The sequence below is a fragment of the Melozone crissalis genome, unplaced genomic scaffold, assembly GCF_028551555.1.
Source record: "Melozone crissalis strain CALT ecotype California unplaced genomic scaffold, PUWL_Pcris_2 ptg000004l_1, whole genome shotgun sequence".
Taxonomy (NCBI): Eukaryota; Metazoa; Chordata; class Aves; order Passeriformes; family Passerellidae; genus Melozone; species Melozone crissalis.
In genome coordinates, this window is record NW_026535782.1 from 29,609,866 (window position 1) to 29,629,627 (window position 19,762).

The following is a 19,762-nucleotide window of genomic DNA, read 5'->3' on the forward strand; positions in this document are numbered from 1 at the left end:
AAATACCCAGCCAGAGGCAGGGGAAAGGCATAAAAGCCTGGCATCTAGCATTTGGGGCCATAATGAGAATTTATTTATTTGGAAAATGCAGTAAAATGGAGGCGCTCCAGCTGAGGCAGAAGGTTTTGTCTCCTAGGAGGTCTGGTGATAGCAGACTTAGAGGTCCCAACATTTGTGAACAAGAAATGCAGCCTTTTGTCACCCACAAACAAAGTTACCGTGGCCTGCAAGGGGAAAGGGGGAAGGCTTTGTGCTCTCAGAACTTAAGCTGGTGTTGACTGACATGATTAGAATTCATTTCATTGCTCTAGGAATCCTTGGAGAAAGTGCTTGAAAAAATATCCTAAATTCTCATCGCATTTCTGCTGCAATAAATGAATCTGGAAAGAATTTGGGCACTGATGCTTCCTGCACGCATGGATCGTCTCAGATGATCACAGCATGGCTTGAATTTGCCTCAGTTGTGTGTGCAGCCCTTCTTTTCACTCCTTTACATCCTAAGCTGTTAAATTTTAAAGTTATTAGCAGGCAATGGAGCCTTGCTCAGGAACCCTGGGCTGGAAGGAGAAAGCATTGCCATGACCCAAGCCCCTCTAAGGAAACCCTTCTTGTTGACCAAGACAGGTGGTGAAAACCTGCTTCCCTGGCCATGGTGGGAGCAGGCTTTGCTTAGCTGCCCATTGGAGGCTTTGCTTTTGCTTGCCTCTGGCTGGGTTTGCTGGCAGTGCTCAGCCTCTGCCAGCACCAGGGGCTCTCTCCCAGCCAGCTCTGGGCTGCCCAGCCCAGGCTGGGAAGCAGTAAGATATTCATCCACAATGTTATTTTCCTTTTTTCATGGTGAGAACTGAATCAGATGGAGTTTGGTGTACTCCCCTAACTATTTCTTACTTCAAAAAAAGGGAGTTCCAAATGCACCAGTGAGGACAAGAACTGTTGGAGGATACAGCCCTGCTCCACCTCAAGGAAACGATGGCCATGGTCCCATCAGTGCAGCTAGAGCAGGGTTAGGGCTTGTTAGTGATTCTCATGTATTTAGTCTTACTAAACTTCTATTTTTTCTGGATCAATTGAAAGGGAAAGGTATTATTGTTGGAGTAGCAGGATAGAAAAAATCCTAAAACAACACTGAGTGAGCTGCTGCGTTTTCCTTTTAGAAATTATTTTTGAGCATCTCACCCTTTTGCAACTCACAGTCATTTTAAAGTTGTTGTTGATGACATGGGGCATTAACTCGCACCTCTCTAATCCCAGGAAGGATAAGGCTACAATACTGGGCTTGCTGACATCAATAGTGAACCTGCCATTGATTTTAATGGGAGCAAGCTCTGTTTTGGTCGTGCTGTGTCTTCTGTGTGTGGTTAGGCAAGGGCAGGAGAAAGGGAAGGGGAAGCCACAGGTCTGTGGCTGTTGTCCACTCGCTCTTTCCAGTCAGCCGGTGGCTCTAAGGAGGCAAAGCAAGCCCCAGCTGCTCGGTGTCTGCGGCCGCAGCCGGGCAGGCACTGCTGCCCTCCTGTGGAGAGCAGGACCGAGGGACGGCTGCACGGACACAGGGCTCCAGCGCGGCTCGGGGCAGGGCTGGGGCTGCTCCCGTGGCGGCCAGCTGAGCATCCCCTCGCATGGCTTTGGGCAGGGTCACTCAGTCTCGCCCTGGCCTGCCCCAGGACTTTAAGAGCCAATTGACATCGCGCTGGTCCTGGTGCCTGCAGCAGCTGGGTGGGAACTGTGCCAATGCTGTGGGCAATAGCTGGGGGCTGGAGCCACTGGGGTGAGCTAGTATCTATCCTCTGCTAGTCCTGCAGTGCTTGCAGGCAACAAAGACTCCTCACCTGGACATGTGGTGCAGGAATATTTCTTTTCAAGGTTGTCCTTGAAAGTCTTCCGTACTGAAATCAGAGCCTCAGTTTTAAGTTCATTTTTTTATTCTGTAAAAGTTTAATATTTTGCTAACAGATAGTATAAAAAAATATTCAAACCAACAGTGTGATTGGAGTAAAGCTATATGCTGACAGGTAAACAGATAGCTAGAGAGCAGGGAAAGCAGGACATCTAATGACTGAAGAACAGTTATAAACAGCAATAAAATTAATATCTATATTAAACTAGCAGTGCAAAAAAAACCAAACTGGAAGCAGCTTTACATAAAAAATACAGCTTTTTAAATACAGAAATAGCACCAATTTACAGAAGACAATCAATCAGAAATGTAAACGTGGCAGATAGATTCAAGTATAAGTTACATGCTCAGCCTCCTCAACAACTGACTTGGGACAGAAAGGTTTCACAAACCCTGCAGAACTTCCTGGGTATGCACTTTGTCTCAGCGCAAATACAAATTCTGCTTTTCCAAAGCTGCTTTGCTGATGAGTTGTTCGTAGTTTATTTAAATTCTTAGCTTTCAGTAAAGGTAAAGATAGGAAAGGTAAACCCATTCCCTCCTGACAGCCAACTGCTCCCCCTCACCAGCCCAGTTCAGCAGCTCAGGTACAGAACATAGCTGCCCGACTGCTTCAGTGGTCTCACTCTATTTTAGTGAGAATTTTGCATTGACAAAAATCAAGACAGCATATCAACATCCTTTTCTCCTAGGCTCAAAACCTGCCTTTCCAGCCATGACTCACTGAGAAGAGGGAGTCAACCCTCATTTCCATACCTGCTGTATTTACAGAAGCTCAAAACTGTAAGCAGAAATTGGAAACGGAAAATCCATTTCCACTCCCTGCATTTTCAAGTATAGTTAAGTTAGTTATGGCACACAGTAACATCACCAACAACGAAAGGCAATTTTGGTGATGATGCTTCAACTGGAGCAAAGAGCCAACATTAGCTCTAATCCTCCTCCCTGCTTCCAGCTGCCATTTCACTAAAAGGCTGTACTGTAGTAGAGGGAGAGAGAAGAGACAAGGGTTGGAGAATCAGCACCCACTGTTTTCCCTGGAACCCCAGCAGCAACACATGCACCCCAGCAGAAGTGCAGGGGCAGCACTGTGCTAGTTACACACTGCTTTTCAAAGCAAAATTCATCTAAGTGGGTGTATAAGAAGAAATAATTCAGAAGAAAAAACTGTAAACTTTCATAACTGTAGTGTCATTAAAATATAAAAAAAAAATAGCAGTCTGAAGATGTCTCTTTACCATCCCTGAAATTTCCTATGATAATTCTGCTACAGATTTTGTTTGAACCAGGGCTAACCAAGCCCTCTCAAAGCCTGTTATTGGTCTATTCTAAGAGAAGGCCACATTACTCAAACCCTCAGCTTCACTAAAATTCTTTCTTAAATTCCATTTTCATTATAAAAATAAGATGCCCTCATCAAATCCCCAGCCTCAAAGTCCTAATCTCCCTTGACCAACGAAATAGCACATCCAAGAGTGCATCTACCCTTGGAAAATCAATGCCAGTACCAAAAAGAGAGCTGACCATGCCAGCCATTTGCTAAAAGTCCAGGCTAATGTGATGTCAACAGCAACACTTTCTGTCTTTTGAACAGGAGACTGCACAAATTTAATTGCAGTTTGCTACATTAGTGAAAACATATGCAAACATAAGAGCATTAGCTCTTAAAATTATATTCTATGTTGATAATAGCACCATCTATTATTTGAGAATTCTGAATGTGAACTGTTAAGACTTTTCTTCCTCATTATCTTCTCTTAGGGTATACTGATAATTTTTTATTAATTTTTTATATTGCTTTAAAACTCAAGGCTCCTGCTCTATTCAACTTCTTTTTCTGGTTTATATGGATAAGATCTCCCTTGTCTTCCCAACATACTCAAAAGCACTATTAACTAGTCACAAAATTCCTGCAAGTGAAGAGTTAGGCACTTAAGTACATACCCCTTAAGTACACTTAAGTAAACAGCTAAGTAGGCACTTAGTAGACTCAGGTTAGACTGAATCTAATCATGAGTGAGGTTAATGACTTATGAGTGTTCCTTGGTCATAAAGTCTAGAGTGGATATTTAAACAGGAGATGAAATCTTAGCACAGTCCTCTCAGTGGTTTGTCTCTCTCAAATCACTTTGTCAAATCTGATAAACCATTCAGGTTTTGTATTCTTTACATCTAACTTGCAAATTTTGATCAAAGTAAAAAACAAAAAAAACCAACCAACCCAAGGACGAATACAGTTCAGTAACATAACTATAAAAATGTTAACATTCACAGTTATTTTGGTCTTAATATTTTTCACACGTATACATTCAATCATACCGTGTTATTATTAGGTTTTTCTAACCACAAGTGCTGGGCAAATTGTACAACAACGAACTGACATTCAAGTAATCCTACCCTGAGAAAATCTGTTATTCTGAAACTGCAAAAATCCTTTTTTGCACTAATCCCACTCCAACACACAAAATTAAAAGCAAGAGGCTGCACTGCAGAGGCATGCTTTGATAGTTTGGAACCAAGGAAGCAGTTGCTTTCACAACTGCAAGAGTTTATAATTTTCACCACAGATTTACTCAGGGTAAGCAGAGTACATGCAAATGAAATGCTTACCCCAGATAAGTGCTAGACACCTCATTTAAACCATGAATAAAGAACCCCTGGGGACTCCCAAATAATTTGTTTGCATCTCCTCACAGAAATAGAGTTTTCCAAATTAAAATCACAATTACAATTTGATGCCCACAAGGCTGTGTGGAGCACAGAATCTGGATTCAAATCAGTACTGAAGGATCAATTCATTAAAAGGATTTCTGTACCAAGGGTGACTTTGAAGAAGATGGCTAACAGAATCAGTGGGTGAATGCATAGTGGGGAAGCATGCCAAAAGGGGTGATATTTTAACATGCTCCTCTTGCCAGGTAAGAGCTTGGTCTCTTGTAATTGTTACAGGGTCAGAGGACAATCTGCCCACCTCTTGCAAAGAGTGGAATTAGTCAGGGCTGGTACTAGAGATTTCCAGTCTCCTCTGCACAGAGCTGGCACTTCTGGTCTGGTTGCCTTCATTTTTCTTCCACGCCACAGGGTCTCCAAGACTTCCAGGAGTTTTGAAAAATGCCTCATGATGTGCAGGACGAATACTCTTGGGAGTGAGAGGAGTTGATGAAGGCTATTTGTGAAAAAAAACCAAAACCCCAAAGTGATTCAGCAGAGTTCTCTCAAAGTCTACACATAAGCAGGCAAACAGAGGACTGCTGGAAGACATTAATCCCGGTACCCTTTTCCATTACATAGTAAAGAGAGGTCAGAACAGGGCTGAGGGGATAATCCAGGATACCACTACCTGAAAAGTGCTGCAACCAGCTGATTCCAGAATTCTGACACAACCCTCCTGTCCTCCTAATGTTTCTCTGTAGCCATAGCATAACACATAATGACAGATGGGGGAAAACCCTTAGATTGCTGGGGGACTTTAGAATTTCTGTAAGTTATAAAACCACTTCACCGTTCAGGACTAAACGTGCTATGCTGGGCTATGACTTCAACAGTGTCCCACACGTTGTGCCACCCCTAAGATGGACACACACAAGCTCAGTGGAAGATGGCAGCTCTCAGCGTGCCAACTGGGCACTGACACAGAGGCACCAGCCTGCGACACACGCTGCCATCAAGCACTTTGCACAGCTCCTTCATCACCACTCCTGGCCACCTTTCCCCCTTACCTGCTGCAGCTTCAGAAGGGTCACCGGGTGTCCCATACACACGGGGGAGTCCAGTTTAACAGCATTGCAGGATCTTGTGAGCACAGGACTCAGGTGCAGAGCGGGGTGAGCTGGCTGCTGTGGATCCACCGAAGGGGCGGGTGAGACCTTGGGGGTGACAACGGCCGTGGTGCTTATGAACACAGGGCTGGGGGATGCCAGGCTGGACACACTGAAACTCGTGGAGGCAGCAGCTGAGAAGGAGCCATCAGGAACCGAGGAAAGAGGGCTGGTGAACGAGGGAGAACAGACGAGAGGGAAGGAAGCCAAGGCTGCTGATGGCACCATGACACAGGGTACACTTAGAGAAGGCAACTGGTTTGCAGCCAGGCTGATGGCACCAGGGGCTTGGTTTGCAGAGAACAGAAAATTAAAACTGCTTAATCCTAAACCAAAGAGAGAAAAAACCAAAGCATTAATAATCTTGAAAAAGAGAATTAAACTATTGTAACTTCATCTACAATAGGAAAAGTATGTGACATTAGAGAAAAGTCTGCCAAGGAAGTAAACTATGACAAAACAATAAAAAATAAGGAAGAAAAGCATCACAATCCCCTAACTCTGCTGTCCAGTTCCCTTTCCTTATTTGCCTCCATTCCCCCCCCTAATTGTCTATTCACTGTACATGCATCCATTTACTTTGGTCATATGAAGTACCAACCACAGCCCTTGGTGTTTTCTGCTTCTATGATTACAAGCAACATCCTGGCTAAAACTAAACAAACTCTTTTTTTCCACTAACTGGAATCGTCCTCTGCTATATGAAAACATAGACATTACTTTTAATGAGGAAAAAAAAGCCAGACAAACCAAACCAAACAAATGGGAGACACCCACAAGGATATATCAGAGGCATTAATTTTGCTGAGAGCAGCTGAACTACTGTGTTGAAGCAGAGGCTGCTCTGGCTCCCAGCTTGTCTGACCTTCCAAAACACCAGGATCAGCATCTTTAAACTGAGCATCTCCAACCTAAGTGAAATGCCATAGACCCCACTCCGTGTCACAAGTGAATAAAAGACTAAAGCAGTAGTCAGGCAAATCTGCCACACATTCTGTTCCTACAAAGCAGTCATCCACTGCACACAAACACAGGCACAAAACATGGTGGACACGAAATCCCATTGCAGTATTTGCAGCTGCTTCCTCTAGATCCCCACAGTGTCATACAAGCAGGGCTGGCTACATTCCCAGTGCCTTGGGTTTCAGGAGCTACACTGATAATGCATGATACAAGACAGTACAAGGTCTGAAGATGATGAAATTCATACACTCAGGGGATGCTGCTGTTCTATATTGGTCAGCTTTCTGCCAAATCTAGACTTCCAGCTCCTTTGACTTTTGAATGTTGGATAACTGTCTTTTTTGTACATAATTCAGAATTCATAATTCATAACTGTCTTTTGCACATAATTCAGGCATGCAAACCCCACATTGTTCAATGCTATTAATGTTTGGGAACCTCAGAAAAATGTCACTTTTCAGAGGAGCAATAGTTCACATTGAGTCAAGAGACTTCAGAGTTACTAAACTACTACAGAGAACTGCTGTCAGGGTTTTTAATGCTAAATATTCACCTATTTGTAGGACTCAGTATTTGCTCAGTGAACAGATACAGAGGCTTGGGTGCCTCTAGGTCTCATGGCTGTCCTTACCAGCAGTAGGCTGAACATAAAGATACTGTGGTTGGAAAGGCTGATTGGCATTTTCTTTAGAGATGTGCTCATTTCCTGGAGGGGGTTCATCAGGGTCTTTGTTCTGGGATTGTTTCTCTTGCTCCTGACAATCTAAAGGCTTAGTGGACTCCTTGTTTGCCTCCTCTGGAGCAGCAGAACTTGCAAGGCCAAGATGATTTGTTTCTAGATGTACAGAAGCTGAACAGCCACTTCCTGGGGAAGGTTCTGCCTTGGGTGACTCAGGCGGCTTCTAAGCAAAAAACAAAAACGGAAATGAAGACTTCCATTTACTTCCATTTATTTCCAAACTGAAATAAAACAGTGCAATACCTCTCATGAACCTTCCTCATGCATCTGTGCAAAGGAGCAGCACAAACCTGATTAGCAAATCACCAAGTTAAAATTTTCGTTTGGGGATTTGAAGAGTCATATTAGCGACGCCTAAACCCTGTGCTGTTTGCTGCAGTTCACATTCAGTGCTTGGATACACTACATAAGAAATACCTGACCTCTGGGACTACTTTTTTATTGATAAGGAAAAACATTTGATCAAATGTTTTATATTCAAGATTCAAATGGCCTATATGACATGATGTTGTGCTTGACCCCAACTTTCAGTATTTAAGAGAATTCTGAGATAACTGCACATCACCATCATCATTATCTTTCTCTCACCAGCCTGCTGTGGGCAACACTGGGCCTCAGAGAGAGGTACTCAGGCTGGAGAGTAGGGGGAAAGAGCAAATCACATTTGCTATAGCTCAGTAGAGTAAGCAATGCTGCTGCTGTCTGGGAAAGCTCAAGCTAACAGGGGAAGATGAGAAGTAATAACTATATTGATTTCTTCCCCTCTGACCAATTGTTTTGCTGCAGAAATGATCAGGACACTAATTCCAAAGAACAGCTGAGCATCACATCACTATGCAAAGCAACCCAAGTCCCTTTTCCCCTGGTGGTGTGACAACATCTCCCAGTTAATGCTCATACTTCCTGACACAGCCCACTGGCAAGTTTATGAACATGTGGGAGGCAGCATGTTTATCTCTCAAGAGCAGTGCACTGAATTTTCCTTTCTGAAAACACTGTCTTAGGCAAAAGTCTTTCCTTGCTATGAGAAAGCCTAAGTGATAATGAAACTCACTTTACCTTGGGTACTACAAGTGAGAGGGGCAGATCACTGTGCTCCAAAGTCCGCTTTTTGGCAGCTGGCTCTTCGTCATCTGCAGGTGCAGAGGGCGATGAGCACTTGTGGGAGCTGCGCTTTTGGCAGGCAGTGGGAGGCGCAGCAGCCTGAGCTTCTGCGCTCCTGTTTGCCAGGTCTCCTGCAGCGGACAGGGGCTCGCTCACAGTATTTTCCTGAAGACCACCACACAACATAAAAAGGGATGAAGATGGGAAGCACAGGAAGGGTTGGTTGGGGACCAGGGTAGGTTTTCCATTTTCTGTTTTGGAGGCTGCTGGCGTGGAAGGGTGTGAAGCCTGGCTGCTTATACCATTTGGTAGTGAGAAGCTTGGCACATCTGCCTGAACCACAGGGAATACTGCCTGAGGCAAAGGGTTAACACAAAAATCAGAGTCCCCAGGAACTGGAAGAAGGGAGAAAGGTAAACTTATGTTGGAGTTCTTTGCTGAGTTTAGTATCGTTTCGGTGTCACAAGCTTTATTCCTGAAAAACAAACAAAAAAAACCCCAAATAGTAATGAAAAAAGGAAAAATATTTATTCCAAAATTAAACACCTATTTTATCCTTAGAAGCAAAGAGATATATATTTGAACATAAATGTGGAAAAATGCAATCCCCAAACAACAATTTTTACACAATTTACAAGAAGGGTCACTTTTTATCATTTCTAGTAACACAGAAGCAGAGCTCTCAGGTTTCTGATGGACCAATAATGCTTTTGGCTGCACTTGACTAGTCAATCATTCACAAATGAATTCAAATTGGAATAGGTGTAGAGAAGACAGAGATGCCCTTCCACAGAATCATAATTTGCTCAACCTACCCAGATAATAGGGCAAAGGATGCAGGAATGACCTACATAAACACATACGACAGAAAGAACTACTGAAGCAAAACACCAACAGTGGTACAAGTACAGATGGGTGTAAAATGACCATGGGAAAAAAACAAAAAGCCATGCTGATATCCAGCAATATTAAAATATTAAAATTGTAATAACAAGACTTTATTAAGTTTGTTATTTAAGTTACTGTAAAACTTTTATATCTCAGTCTCATCAATGGAATCTATCCTTAAACTAAACATGACAAGCACAAAGCTGTAACTGGACAACCGCTAAGACCAACCTACCCAGTATCTTCCTCTATTTTCTGCCTGCAGACAGCTGCTAGATTTATCATTTTGGAACAATTTTCATCTGAATTCACAATACCGGCTGAAAGAACAAAGAGGAATTCAATTAATCACAGACAGGTTTACCAAACATATTTTGATACTGGCCATATAAAATAATTGCTATAATTTTTCAGTCCTGACACATTTTTATAACATCCACTAATCACCTAGAGCCAGAACCTGCAAGACACTCAGAACTCTCAGTCCCACTGGAGACATGTTCAACATCATTATTTCCTATAAGAGGGAACTGTGAAAAACCCTGTAATTACTTTATCTAACAACTATCCATTAGATTGTTACAATACATTTCACTATGTTAGGAACCATAAAATAAAGCAAGCATTTTGTGGCTAAAAATTTTTTCTTAATCAAGTTACACAGAAGAAATTGTAGTATAGTTGCTGTTAGTACAGAACAGAAATATTTACCTGTAGAAAATAAACTGCAGATTCAATTGCAGTTATGGCCCAAATCCACCTCATGTAACTTTAGGCATTTGACTGGAGGCTCTAAACCAGAAGTTTCATTACCATGTGCACAGTAGAAATACAGGTACCTCCCAAGAATAGTTCACATATTTAATTATGCTGATTCACTCAATCAAGTGCCTTAAATTGGTGCATGCCCTCATTTGGGCAGGTCCAGTGGGATAGAAAAGAACATGCTTCATTAGTAGTTACCTTGCCTCTCTTGATGTGGGCTGTTAGGCTCAGAACTGACTTTCCTTCTGGTTGCTTCACAAGTCTGTGCACGGCTAAATGAAGAGTGACGTGTAAACCTTTGCTTTCCAGTAGCACTGGTCTGGTACTGGGCACAGGCTCCTCTCTGTGTCTCTGGCAGAGGATCTGATGTTGAGCTATGTCCTCTCAGCTCATCTGTAGGGACATAATATTGTACAACAGTCCTTCAGGTAACACAGCTCATCATTTATGCTTCTGCCATATCACCAAACCTGGCGTTAAGGGAAGAGGCAACCTCCATATTATCTCAAACCTCACAACAAACCTAGAACTCAGTAAGCACCAGTAGACAAGATAAGGGCTTCCTTCCTATCCAATCCATAGCAGCTACAGCAGCAGCTACACTCCAGTGTGCTAGCCAGGAGGAGAAAGTGTACTAAGATAGTATTTACATTATCTTTCATTTTACTTGTTCCTGGCACTGTCCTGATGCAAATATCAAAGCCAAAGGGCTTCCCTTTGCTCTGGCTTCTAGCCAAGGAACATCATCTTACAGAGATGTGCTATCCCACCACCTTGTTCTTAGCAGACAAAGCTTTGGTAGAACGGGCCATATGCAAGAAACAGCCCTGCTGTACTTTGTTACGGCCCCTTACAAAGAAAATAATGCACTGTACAATTATTAAGGAATTACCAAAATTTTGCAACCCAGAACAGCTGTGGACGCAGATTTGAAGATGTCAGTGCTATCTGCTGTTGCTCTACAATTCACACTGTTATGCATACCGTTATCTAAGTCAGTGTAAACATACCTACAAGACACAGTATCCTTTAACTCCCCTCCACAGACCCAGATCTTGGGTGCAAAGTCTAACAAGGGCAAATGTTGAGCTGGCAGCAATTAATAATTGCAGGGTACGCATTGAATGCTGAGCCATTCTTTACACACAGAAAACAACCTTTTACCACTTGGGAAGGGACAGTCAGAGCAAAAAGAAAATAAATGCAAGCTACACAAGTTACCAGTTTTTTCAGGGAATTCCACAGGCCCAATCCACTTGAAAGCTGGTTTGCGTCCTCGCTCCTCTGTGACGTGGACTTTCTTGATCAAGCCTAGGCTGGTGAGAACGTTGGCAATATCATACAGTCTTCGTACCTTTGCTAACAAGAGAGGGCAGGAGTAGATAAGAGAGTCAGGTTTACAATGCATACAGGACATATTCATGTGCTAATTTCATTCCAGACTATCACCACAGCTTTCATAGATGAGGGGGGCAAATCAAATTGGGATGGACCTAGGCCACCTTCCATGAAGTCTGCCATGCCAGGTCCCACCTGATTGTCACTGCTACTTCATAGCTTAGCTGCTCAGGTTCAAACACGTCTACTGCATTTGGATGGATATAGGTTAGGGAGTGATTACAGCAACTTGCCCAGAAAAGGCAGCTACCTCCGCATGGGTAAAGAGAAGCTGGCGGAAAGCGGCACAAGAGTGCACAGCTGATCACAAGAAGACACATATTTATAATTTCTAAAAATGTAACACACTCAGAAAATCTCTGTGACTCTAGTAAATAACATCTCTGAGCTGACTATGATATCTACATATTTTCCAGCTAAACTCCTCACATTTCTTCTTATACTTGGGGTAGAATTTCAAGACTGAAGTGCAAGTACTGTATTTTAAAAGTACTTTTAAGTCTTTAAAGTCTTTATCTCAGAAGATTTATTTACTAATGCTAAGTTCTCCCATGTTATCCAAGGGATTGAAGTACTAATCCTCACTAACTGAAAGCAAACCCTGCCATCCAGCTGTAAAAGACTTCTGGGGTAAAAAGGAGAAGGAACATATTTCTCCAGAGAGAAAATTAATTCCATTAAATTAATCAATGTGCTTCAGTTCTGAAACATCATTCAGAGCAGTACAGGAAACAGGGTTTAAGTATAAAAAAAAAAATCAACAACAATGAATTTTCTTCTTTATTCTGAAACTGAACTTGGGAGATAATTGTCAAAGTGACTCTTCTCCACACCGAGCTCTGTTTTCACAAATATGCATTTGCAATGAAAAAAAACCCAGAACATATTCCAGGAAAAGATGCACAAATTGCTTTTGCTGTTACGTACTGGTGTCTGTTTGCTGTCAGACCAAACATGCCCTGTTTTCTTTACTCACTGACTGATTGATTTGCCTCTCATTAGCCATCTTACTTTTAAATTTGCTGTGGTCCACTGTATCCTGGGTTTCTTCTATCAGTATCTTTGCTGCGATGTCCAGAGTGACTATCTTGGTCTTGGAGACAAGGAACAGCATGACAAACTTTTGGCTCATAATCCGCAATGACTTGTCCTTTCTGCTGTTTGCAGATGCTGTGTTACAAATAATACCCAAGGCTCTTAGCATATGTTATCCATCACAGCCAGAAAGCTAGTAAGAAGGTTTCTCACACACAAAATAAGTAAAGTATTTCCTTGCCAGAAAGCAGAAATTAATTGAAAGGCAGCAAATAACTGATTAATGCAGACAGGAGTCTCTCTTCAAAGGACAAGAAAAATTCAGACTTGCAGAAATAGCTTTTAGAAAGTGAAATTCCAAAGCTGATTCTATGTTATGTTACACAGCTTGTGCCACTGTAATTTTGTGACTCTAATGGACTTTGTAACTGAAAACCATCACGTGTTATGTGGGCAGCATGCAAAGAGCAGACAAATGAAGATGATTCTTTCTGACAGGATAAAGCATTTACTGTCAGATACAGGTGGGGAAAAAACTGGATTGTTCAGCAGAACTTCCTGCCAGTCTGTAGGACAGACAGAAACATCTGTCTTGAGACCTATGTTAGGGACAGAATAGAAGGAAGAATTCTGTACCTTCCATGGTGAATTCAGCACCTTTTTGCAAAGGAGAACTTTTTATTATTTAATTTAAAGGCAAAGCAAGGGAAAAAGTGACATAGTAAACTGGAGAAAAAGACTTTGTGTCTGTGTATCATCACACATTTAGTAATCATCCTACCAGAGGTGCAATCCTGTTCTGAAAAGTCCAGTAATGGTCTGTCTTGAGAATCTGGAATAGTTTCCTTTTTCTGTTCTCCAAATTTGTACTCTAAGTCCTGTTCCTTGTGCTGGGAGGTCATTAACTCTCTGTACTGCAGCTCTCCTGCCTCCTGAAGCATTTTCAGAGTTTGGCTGAGGTTGTGCCGGCCATGCCAGCAGTATTGGTTCTTGGCCACACGACTGACCAACTGCAATGACTCCAGGACGTTAACAATATCGTAAATGCGTCTCCGCTCAACTCCTGTTTGGGAAGTGGGGGGAGCAGATAAAAGAGACAGAGATGCTCATCTTAGTTCAGTAGAAGCAAACAGAGAACAGGTTGCTCTCTAATAGACATTTTCAGTGTTCACATGGACTCATTCTATTAGCTACATCTATATTTGCACACTGAAAATCTGCCCTGTGCACGGCCAGCTCCATGGTGTGTTGCTCTTTGTCCGCTTTCGTAACTTCCAGCCCAGCCACGGCTTCAGCTCAAAGTACCTACACTGTGTTTAGAACCAACAGCAGTCTGCCAGCCCCATTCACTCAGACCTACCCAAACTGCCTCAGGGTATTCAGAGCACCTTGGCCCTTCCTTACAGACAGCTTCAACACGCAGACACATACCTGTACACAAGCCTGTGTGTAACAGGGCAGAAAAGGGTCTGTCACAGCACAGAGATAAAAGACCCTCATACAGGAACCAGGGGGAGTGCAGTCCTCCACTTGCATTTACAGTGACACAATTACTTTTACTTGCTAAGCAAGTACCAAGTAAAGGGGCATCAACAGCTTCACAAGGAGCAGAGTGCTGTAGAATGAGACCTACTGCTCCCAAACACAACAGAAACAAATTATCAGTGCTGGCTGGGTCTAGTCCTATAGGAAATTTATGAAATATGTCCAATTTTGAGTTCAGCCTGACTGATATGAGCAACGTTGGGGACTGAATATGAACTGGTTGGTGGCCATGCTCACTGTCCTTGTGAGCTTGTGTCCAGTGCTGTTTGAAGCCTGGCTCTTATATGTAGCACAATGTACTATACGCTGGCGGCAGCATCTGCACCAAAAATCTTCTAAGTTAACATCAGCTGAGTGGAACAAGTGCTAGTTAGGGTGAAAGGTTTTGAAAACCTCCCTGTGGGAGGCAAGGCCATGATGTACCTGTTTACCCATTTGAAGACTAGGCATAATACTTACCAACATAAAATACACATTGGGTGAAACAATCCATGAGCATTTGCAAGTGTGTGAAGAATTTGGAACAAAACATAATTCAGAAAAACAAGAGTGTTACACACATCCTGGTATGTGTCAGGCACCAGCAGCACAGCCCCCTTTGCGGCCTTCCGCATCCCTTCCGTGAACAAAGCAATATACATTTGTAGCAAAAGCTGTATCACGGACATCATCTGTTACATTGAGAGCAGCAACATCAGCAGGGGGTAATTTCGTGGTCACGGAAGCAAATGAATACAAGCAAGGACGGGAAAACCAAGGGAAGAAGGACAACCAAAACTTCCCCTTTCTGGGAGGTAAAATTTCCAACATTAACTATTAGAAGAAAGTTTCTGTTATTTAGGAAAGCAAGTTAATGCCACTCTCAACACAGAATAAAGCACTATTCACGTTCAGCTGTACAAGGCTGGAGCATGAACATCTCATGCAAGCACATAAAGAAGTAACTGTAGAATCTAATTTAAAAATAATTTATCTATTTACCTAATCTGTATTCTATTCTATTTCCAATTCACTATACCAAAGCAAATAAATGGGTATTTCGAGGCCTTTCTTAACAGATTTACAGAAGACATCATTCTCCTGTTCCTTTTCTTCCTAAAACAGACAAATTTCATTTTTGCTACATCTTTTTTGTTGATACCTGAGTTTTAAATGTAGATACAAGATTTATTTAGTTTAAGTCCAATTTTGTAAAGCCCTTCGTAGCTAAGAAACAACCTCTCCAAGGACTCAAATATTTTTGCTATTAATGTGTCCTGTCTGAGTCCTCTCTCCCAAGTTTTATTACTTCTTGCAGATAGTTCTTTAATCTTTCAATTAAAACCAAACCTAAAAGCAGAACCAGCAAATGAGCTACTTAAAACAAGACATTTTCTCATGGTATTCTTGCAGTTCTCCTAGCACCTTCCCATCACAAGGTGATATTGAAAGGTAAGGTAACCTTCATGAACCATGTGATCTTGGAAGATACAATGTCAAACCTGTTCAGAAATCAAGGAGTAAACACAACTGATCTTCTATGCATGCCAGTTTGCAATCATTTCCCCAAATGTTTCATTTTGACAAAATTTGTGGTCTATAAATTCTCCTTCAGAGGGTTTGTAAATCCTACTTCCTTCAGTATTTAATGAATTGAATATTTAAGTAAGTAACAGAGTTGGTAAACAGCTGGAAGCAAGATCTGTCTACCAAAAAGTGCAGAAAGTCAGAAAGCAGATTTCAAAATGGTAGTGCTACCAAACAACAAAGACACTGAAGAATATTAGGCATTTCCAACTCTTGATTAGTACGATTAGAAGAGCATCCAGACCCTGGGAAAGGCAGATCTTGAAAGTAGTCTGTTAGAATATGATCTTTGGAAGGCCCACCTGTTAGGTAACCCCAGGTGATCAGTTACCCCGGTTTCACAGGTATACATACCAAGAATTGAAGCCACTTCATCCAAAGAAATGGTAGTTTTCTCTGTTGACAATGGATAATTTGGATAGCGAGCTAGAAACTTTTGGCACAAGAGTCCTAAGCTTTTCTGTTTTCTGCTGGGCCTCTGCTTTTCAAATTCATCAACCGTGCTGTCATCTACTATATCATACTGTTAAAAAATAAATGTTAACCCTTTAGTGCAGAGCTTTTAAAAGCAAGACATAGTAAAGTGAGGCTTATTTCAGATGTTATCAATATTTAAGATCAGATTTTCTAATTAAAAAATAAAAACATGGACTCCTTGAAAGCACACAGCACTCGAATAACACAACTGCAAGCTCTTCTTATTTCATCACACAAGATAGCTACAGAAAAATTCTTATCTGTGCAATCATAAAATAGTGGTCACGCATAAGGAAAAAAAACAGTAAGATCAACACCCAAGACTAGTAGACGGCAAGACTATACTTGGAAAGAGAATTTCTTTTGGAAAGAAGGAAGAATATGCTCTCAAATACTTCTGGATCTAATAAAACAGGAGATGCAGAAGCCATCAAGAAGTTCCTGCAATACCTCTGTTCATTGACTTTTACAGTGACTCTATCACTTGAAGAAACTGGTGATTGGGGATGGGGTTGGGGGCACTTTCCTCAGAAACTATAAAAGGTGCTACTCAGTCTTTGAACCTTAAACTTAGTCAAGATGTTAGCTTAAGTAATTCTGTAGGACGGTCTGACTGTGGTCTTTCTGACCCTGCAATGGGAAAAAACAGAAACCAGCAAAACCGTGGTGGCAAGAATGTAGGAAGAGACATGTTTATCACAAAACAAGAATGAAGGAGGATTATTTTGCACTGGTAACTCTAGGGTTATCTTCTGTGTTATAAAAGGGAAAAGAAGTCTTGCCCTCTGGCAAAGAGAAGCTGAAGGTGGTGGTAGCTGTGGAAACCTGTGTTTCCTAGCTTATGGGATCTTAAACTGTCATTAGCTAGTTGCAAGTAAGTTACCTTGTGGCAGGCTGGTGCTCTGAGAGAACCGAGTTTTACGTGGTAAGGAAATAGCAGTATTCTTACTCTAAAACTTTTCCTTCTTTTGTATGTTACCCTTCTAAGTATAGAAAATTATTAAATGAAATATAATAAACTAGAAAATAATTGAACTCTTTATAGTAGCCACTCCAAAAATGCTGTGTGATCTTAGCAGGCTTGGAGTGGTAAAACGAACTAACCTTAAATATCAACTATTTTTTACCTACTGGACACTATGTTAGGAATAATCTCTAGGGAACTGTTTGCTTTGTTATGACCATGAAAGCAACAGAATTTTTTACACTACTGTTGCTAGTGCAGTTGCTGTAAAAACTACACTTCCAGAGTGATCTGTACCTATGAAATGATGCTTCTCAGTAGAAGGACCCAGAACTATTGTCTTGTAGTGGAAATCAACAGGGAAGGATAGCCTACAAGAAATAAAGCAGGAGAGGAAAAGCAGCAGTGGAACAAGAAAAAAAAAAAGCACGAAGGAAGAAAACTGCAACGATGCTTATTACAATCTGACGTCATTGTCTCTAGGGACAGACTTCATGAAGTGAGGACAGGAATCCATCCCTGCATCGCTTAAGTCTTGTGAAGTAGAAATTTTAATGCCTGACCTTGCTTTCTGACCACTAGTTTGGGAGCTGGGGGGGAAAGTGGGAATAAAGGGTTTTGGCAGACCACTTTGCAGGACAGTTGCAGATGGGGTCTAAGATTTGGAGAGTATATTCTATCACTGTCAAATTTATTTCTGAAAAGGATGCTTGTTCAAAACAGATCTGGCATTTTTCTTTCTAATGTGGTTCAAAAGTACTTCAGTTGGGGAAATCAAACATTTAAGCTCTACTTCCTTCATTGTCCTTTTAAGTAATATTCAGGCTCTTGAGTGGATCTCAGGTCAATTTCTAGTAACTCACTTACTTTTGAAGTCCTACTGCTCAGACATTGCTGTGTAGGCAGCAGTCCCTGGGAATGTCTTGCATTTCTGCACCATTCCACAGGGAGCAAAGAACCAGTTGGAAGAAATCTGAGGAGCAACTTAAGGAAGGTCTGAATCCTACTTGAATGTAGGATAATTGTGTTCTGAGTCTCACCTGTAACGAATCAGGTGTGTCACTCTGCTCACTGTTTTCTATGGGTCTGAAGAGTTCTTTCTTCTTTTCCCTGTCCCTCATGTCAGGACTAGCAGCACTAACCAGAATCTTCAGGTTAGCAGTAGGAGTCCAGGGATCAGGTTGAGGTCTGTCAATGATCTTAACAGGTGTAATTGGGTTTCTTTCCGGTGTGCAGCCTTTTTGCTTCGATAGATCAATAGGTTCATTCTTAATGGGAGTCTTTGGGGCCATCCTGGACCGATCATATATGTTTTCCTATTAAAAACAAAGTTTTATTAGACACAAGAGGAAAAAAACATTCCATCAATCAATTTCATGATTCTTATGAAGTTATTTTTACTGACCTGTGCCTTGGCACTCACAGCTATATTTGCCTCTGTTGGGAATGTTAAAGTATTCTACATGCTGCTATACTGGAAGAAGTGTATTTGAGATACTGCCTTGAAATACAGAACCTGAGGTCAATCAGTCTAACCTGTGGCCTCCCAGGCTTTTAAACCCTGACTGTTCTTGCAAGAAAGCATTGCCCACAAACATAAATCACCAAATTGCAGGGAAACTGAAATCATGCACTGGTCACATTACACTTAGCAAGAAAGTAGAGTTCTGTTTGAAAGATCCCAGGTTAAAAGCCATGCTGGGGATGCAGCTCAAACTCACAAAATATCAAACTAAAGGGGACATAACCTCATCTGCAAGCAAGGCAAGTTTTTCATCTGCACTGTCTGCTGTGCAACCAACCAAGAAAATCTCCATAACTGTTCCTTTACTACAGCTAAGACCTGCTAGGAGGAAAAGTCTGATACATCAGCTGATTTTTATCATTTCCTGAATGAAGTTCAATTCCTTCCAGTCCCTAGCTGCCATCAAGCTTTTTTTGTATTTCAGCTATGGACCTGCAAGAATTATCACTATAGATGAACTCACTTCAAGGGACCAACTGAAGGAAGCGTTATTGGTACCTTGATATAATGTATTTTATTTTGTGCTGTAAGAAATCCAATTCAGAAATTGAATAAAATCCTGAAACAAAATATTAATTTATTCTGGACTACCGCAAGAACTTTCTTAAGTTTTGCCTTTTACTTGAAGTAATTTAATTATTCTGTAGCTGAAATATATTTAAATGGGTGATTCCAAAGGTCATCCTAGCAGGAACATCTAGCTAGAAAGTAGAAAAAAGTTTTAGGAACAACTGAAACTGACTTTTACTAGGAGCAATTTTGTAGCATTCAGACTGGAAATAAATTTGGCACATCAAAAGGATTGTGCTCTGAGCACTGATGAACACTTCTGCATACATTCATCCTTGAATTACCCAAAATGATGTAATAAATACATCTCTTTTTTTACAACTAACAGTCAGCCAGTTATAACTTGCTACACTGTGATAAATAGGGGTCAATTTAGAGGTCATGGTACTTCTTAGAATATATATTCATATAGTGTTAACACTCAACATTTTCTTGCAATTTCACATCTGGCAGTGAATCAACCCTCAAGTGATGCATAAAGTCTATCTTCCCCCAAAGTTCCTGTTCATTA

The 19,762-nt window shown here is 41.5% G+C and overlaps 1 protein-coding gene across 1 annotated transcript; it reads right to left on the minus strand.

The window, feature by feature from the left end:
- Window positions 1-1,957: 1,957 nt before the first annotated feature.
- On the minus strand, window positions 1,958-18,466 carry E2F7 (E2F transcription factor 7). The gene is made up of 11 exons (XM_054275686.1): window positions 18,197-18,466; window positions 16,070-16,238; window positions 13,386-13,667; window positions 12,581-12,739; window positions 11,393-11,530; window positions 10,370-10,564; window positions 9,642-9,726; window positions 8,474-8,993; window positions 7,307-7,577; window positions 5,614-6,038; window positions 1,958-5,060 (listed from the first exon to the last, which is right to left on the minus strand). Exons 1-11 carry the CDS (start codon window positions 18,446-18,448, stop codon window positions 4,884-4,886), a joined length of 2,673 nt encoding a protein of 890 aa, XP_054131661.1. The 5' UTR covers window positions 18,449-18,466; the 3' UTR covers window positions 1,958-4,883.
- Between the last annotated feature and the right edge of the window lie 1,296 nt (window positions 18,467-19,762).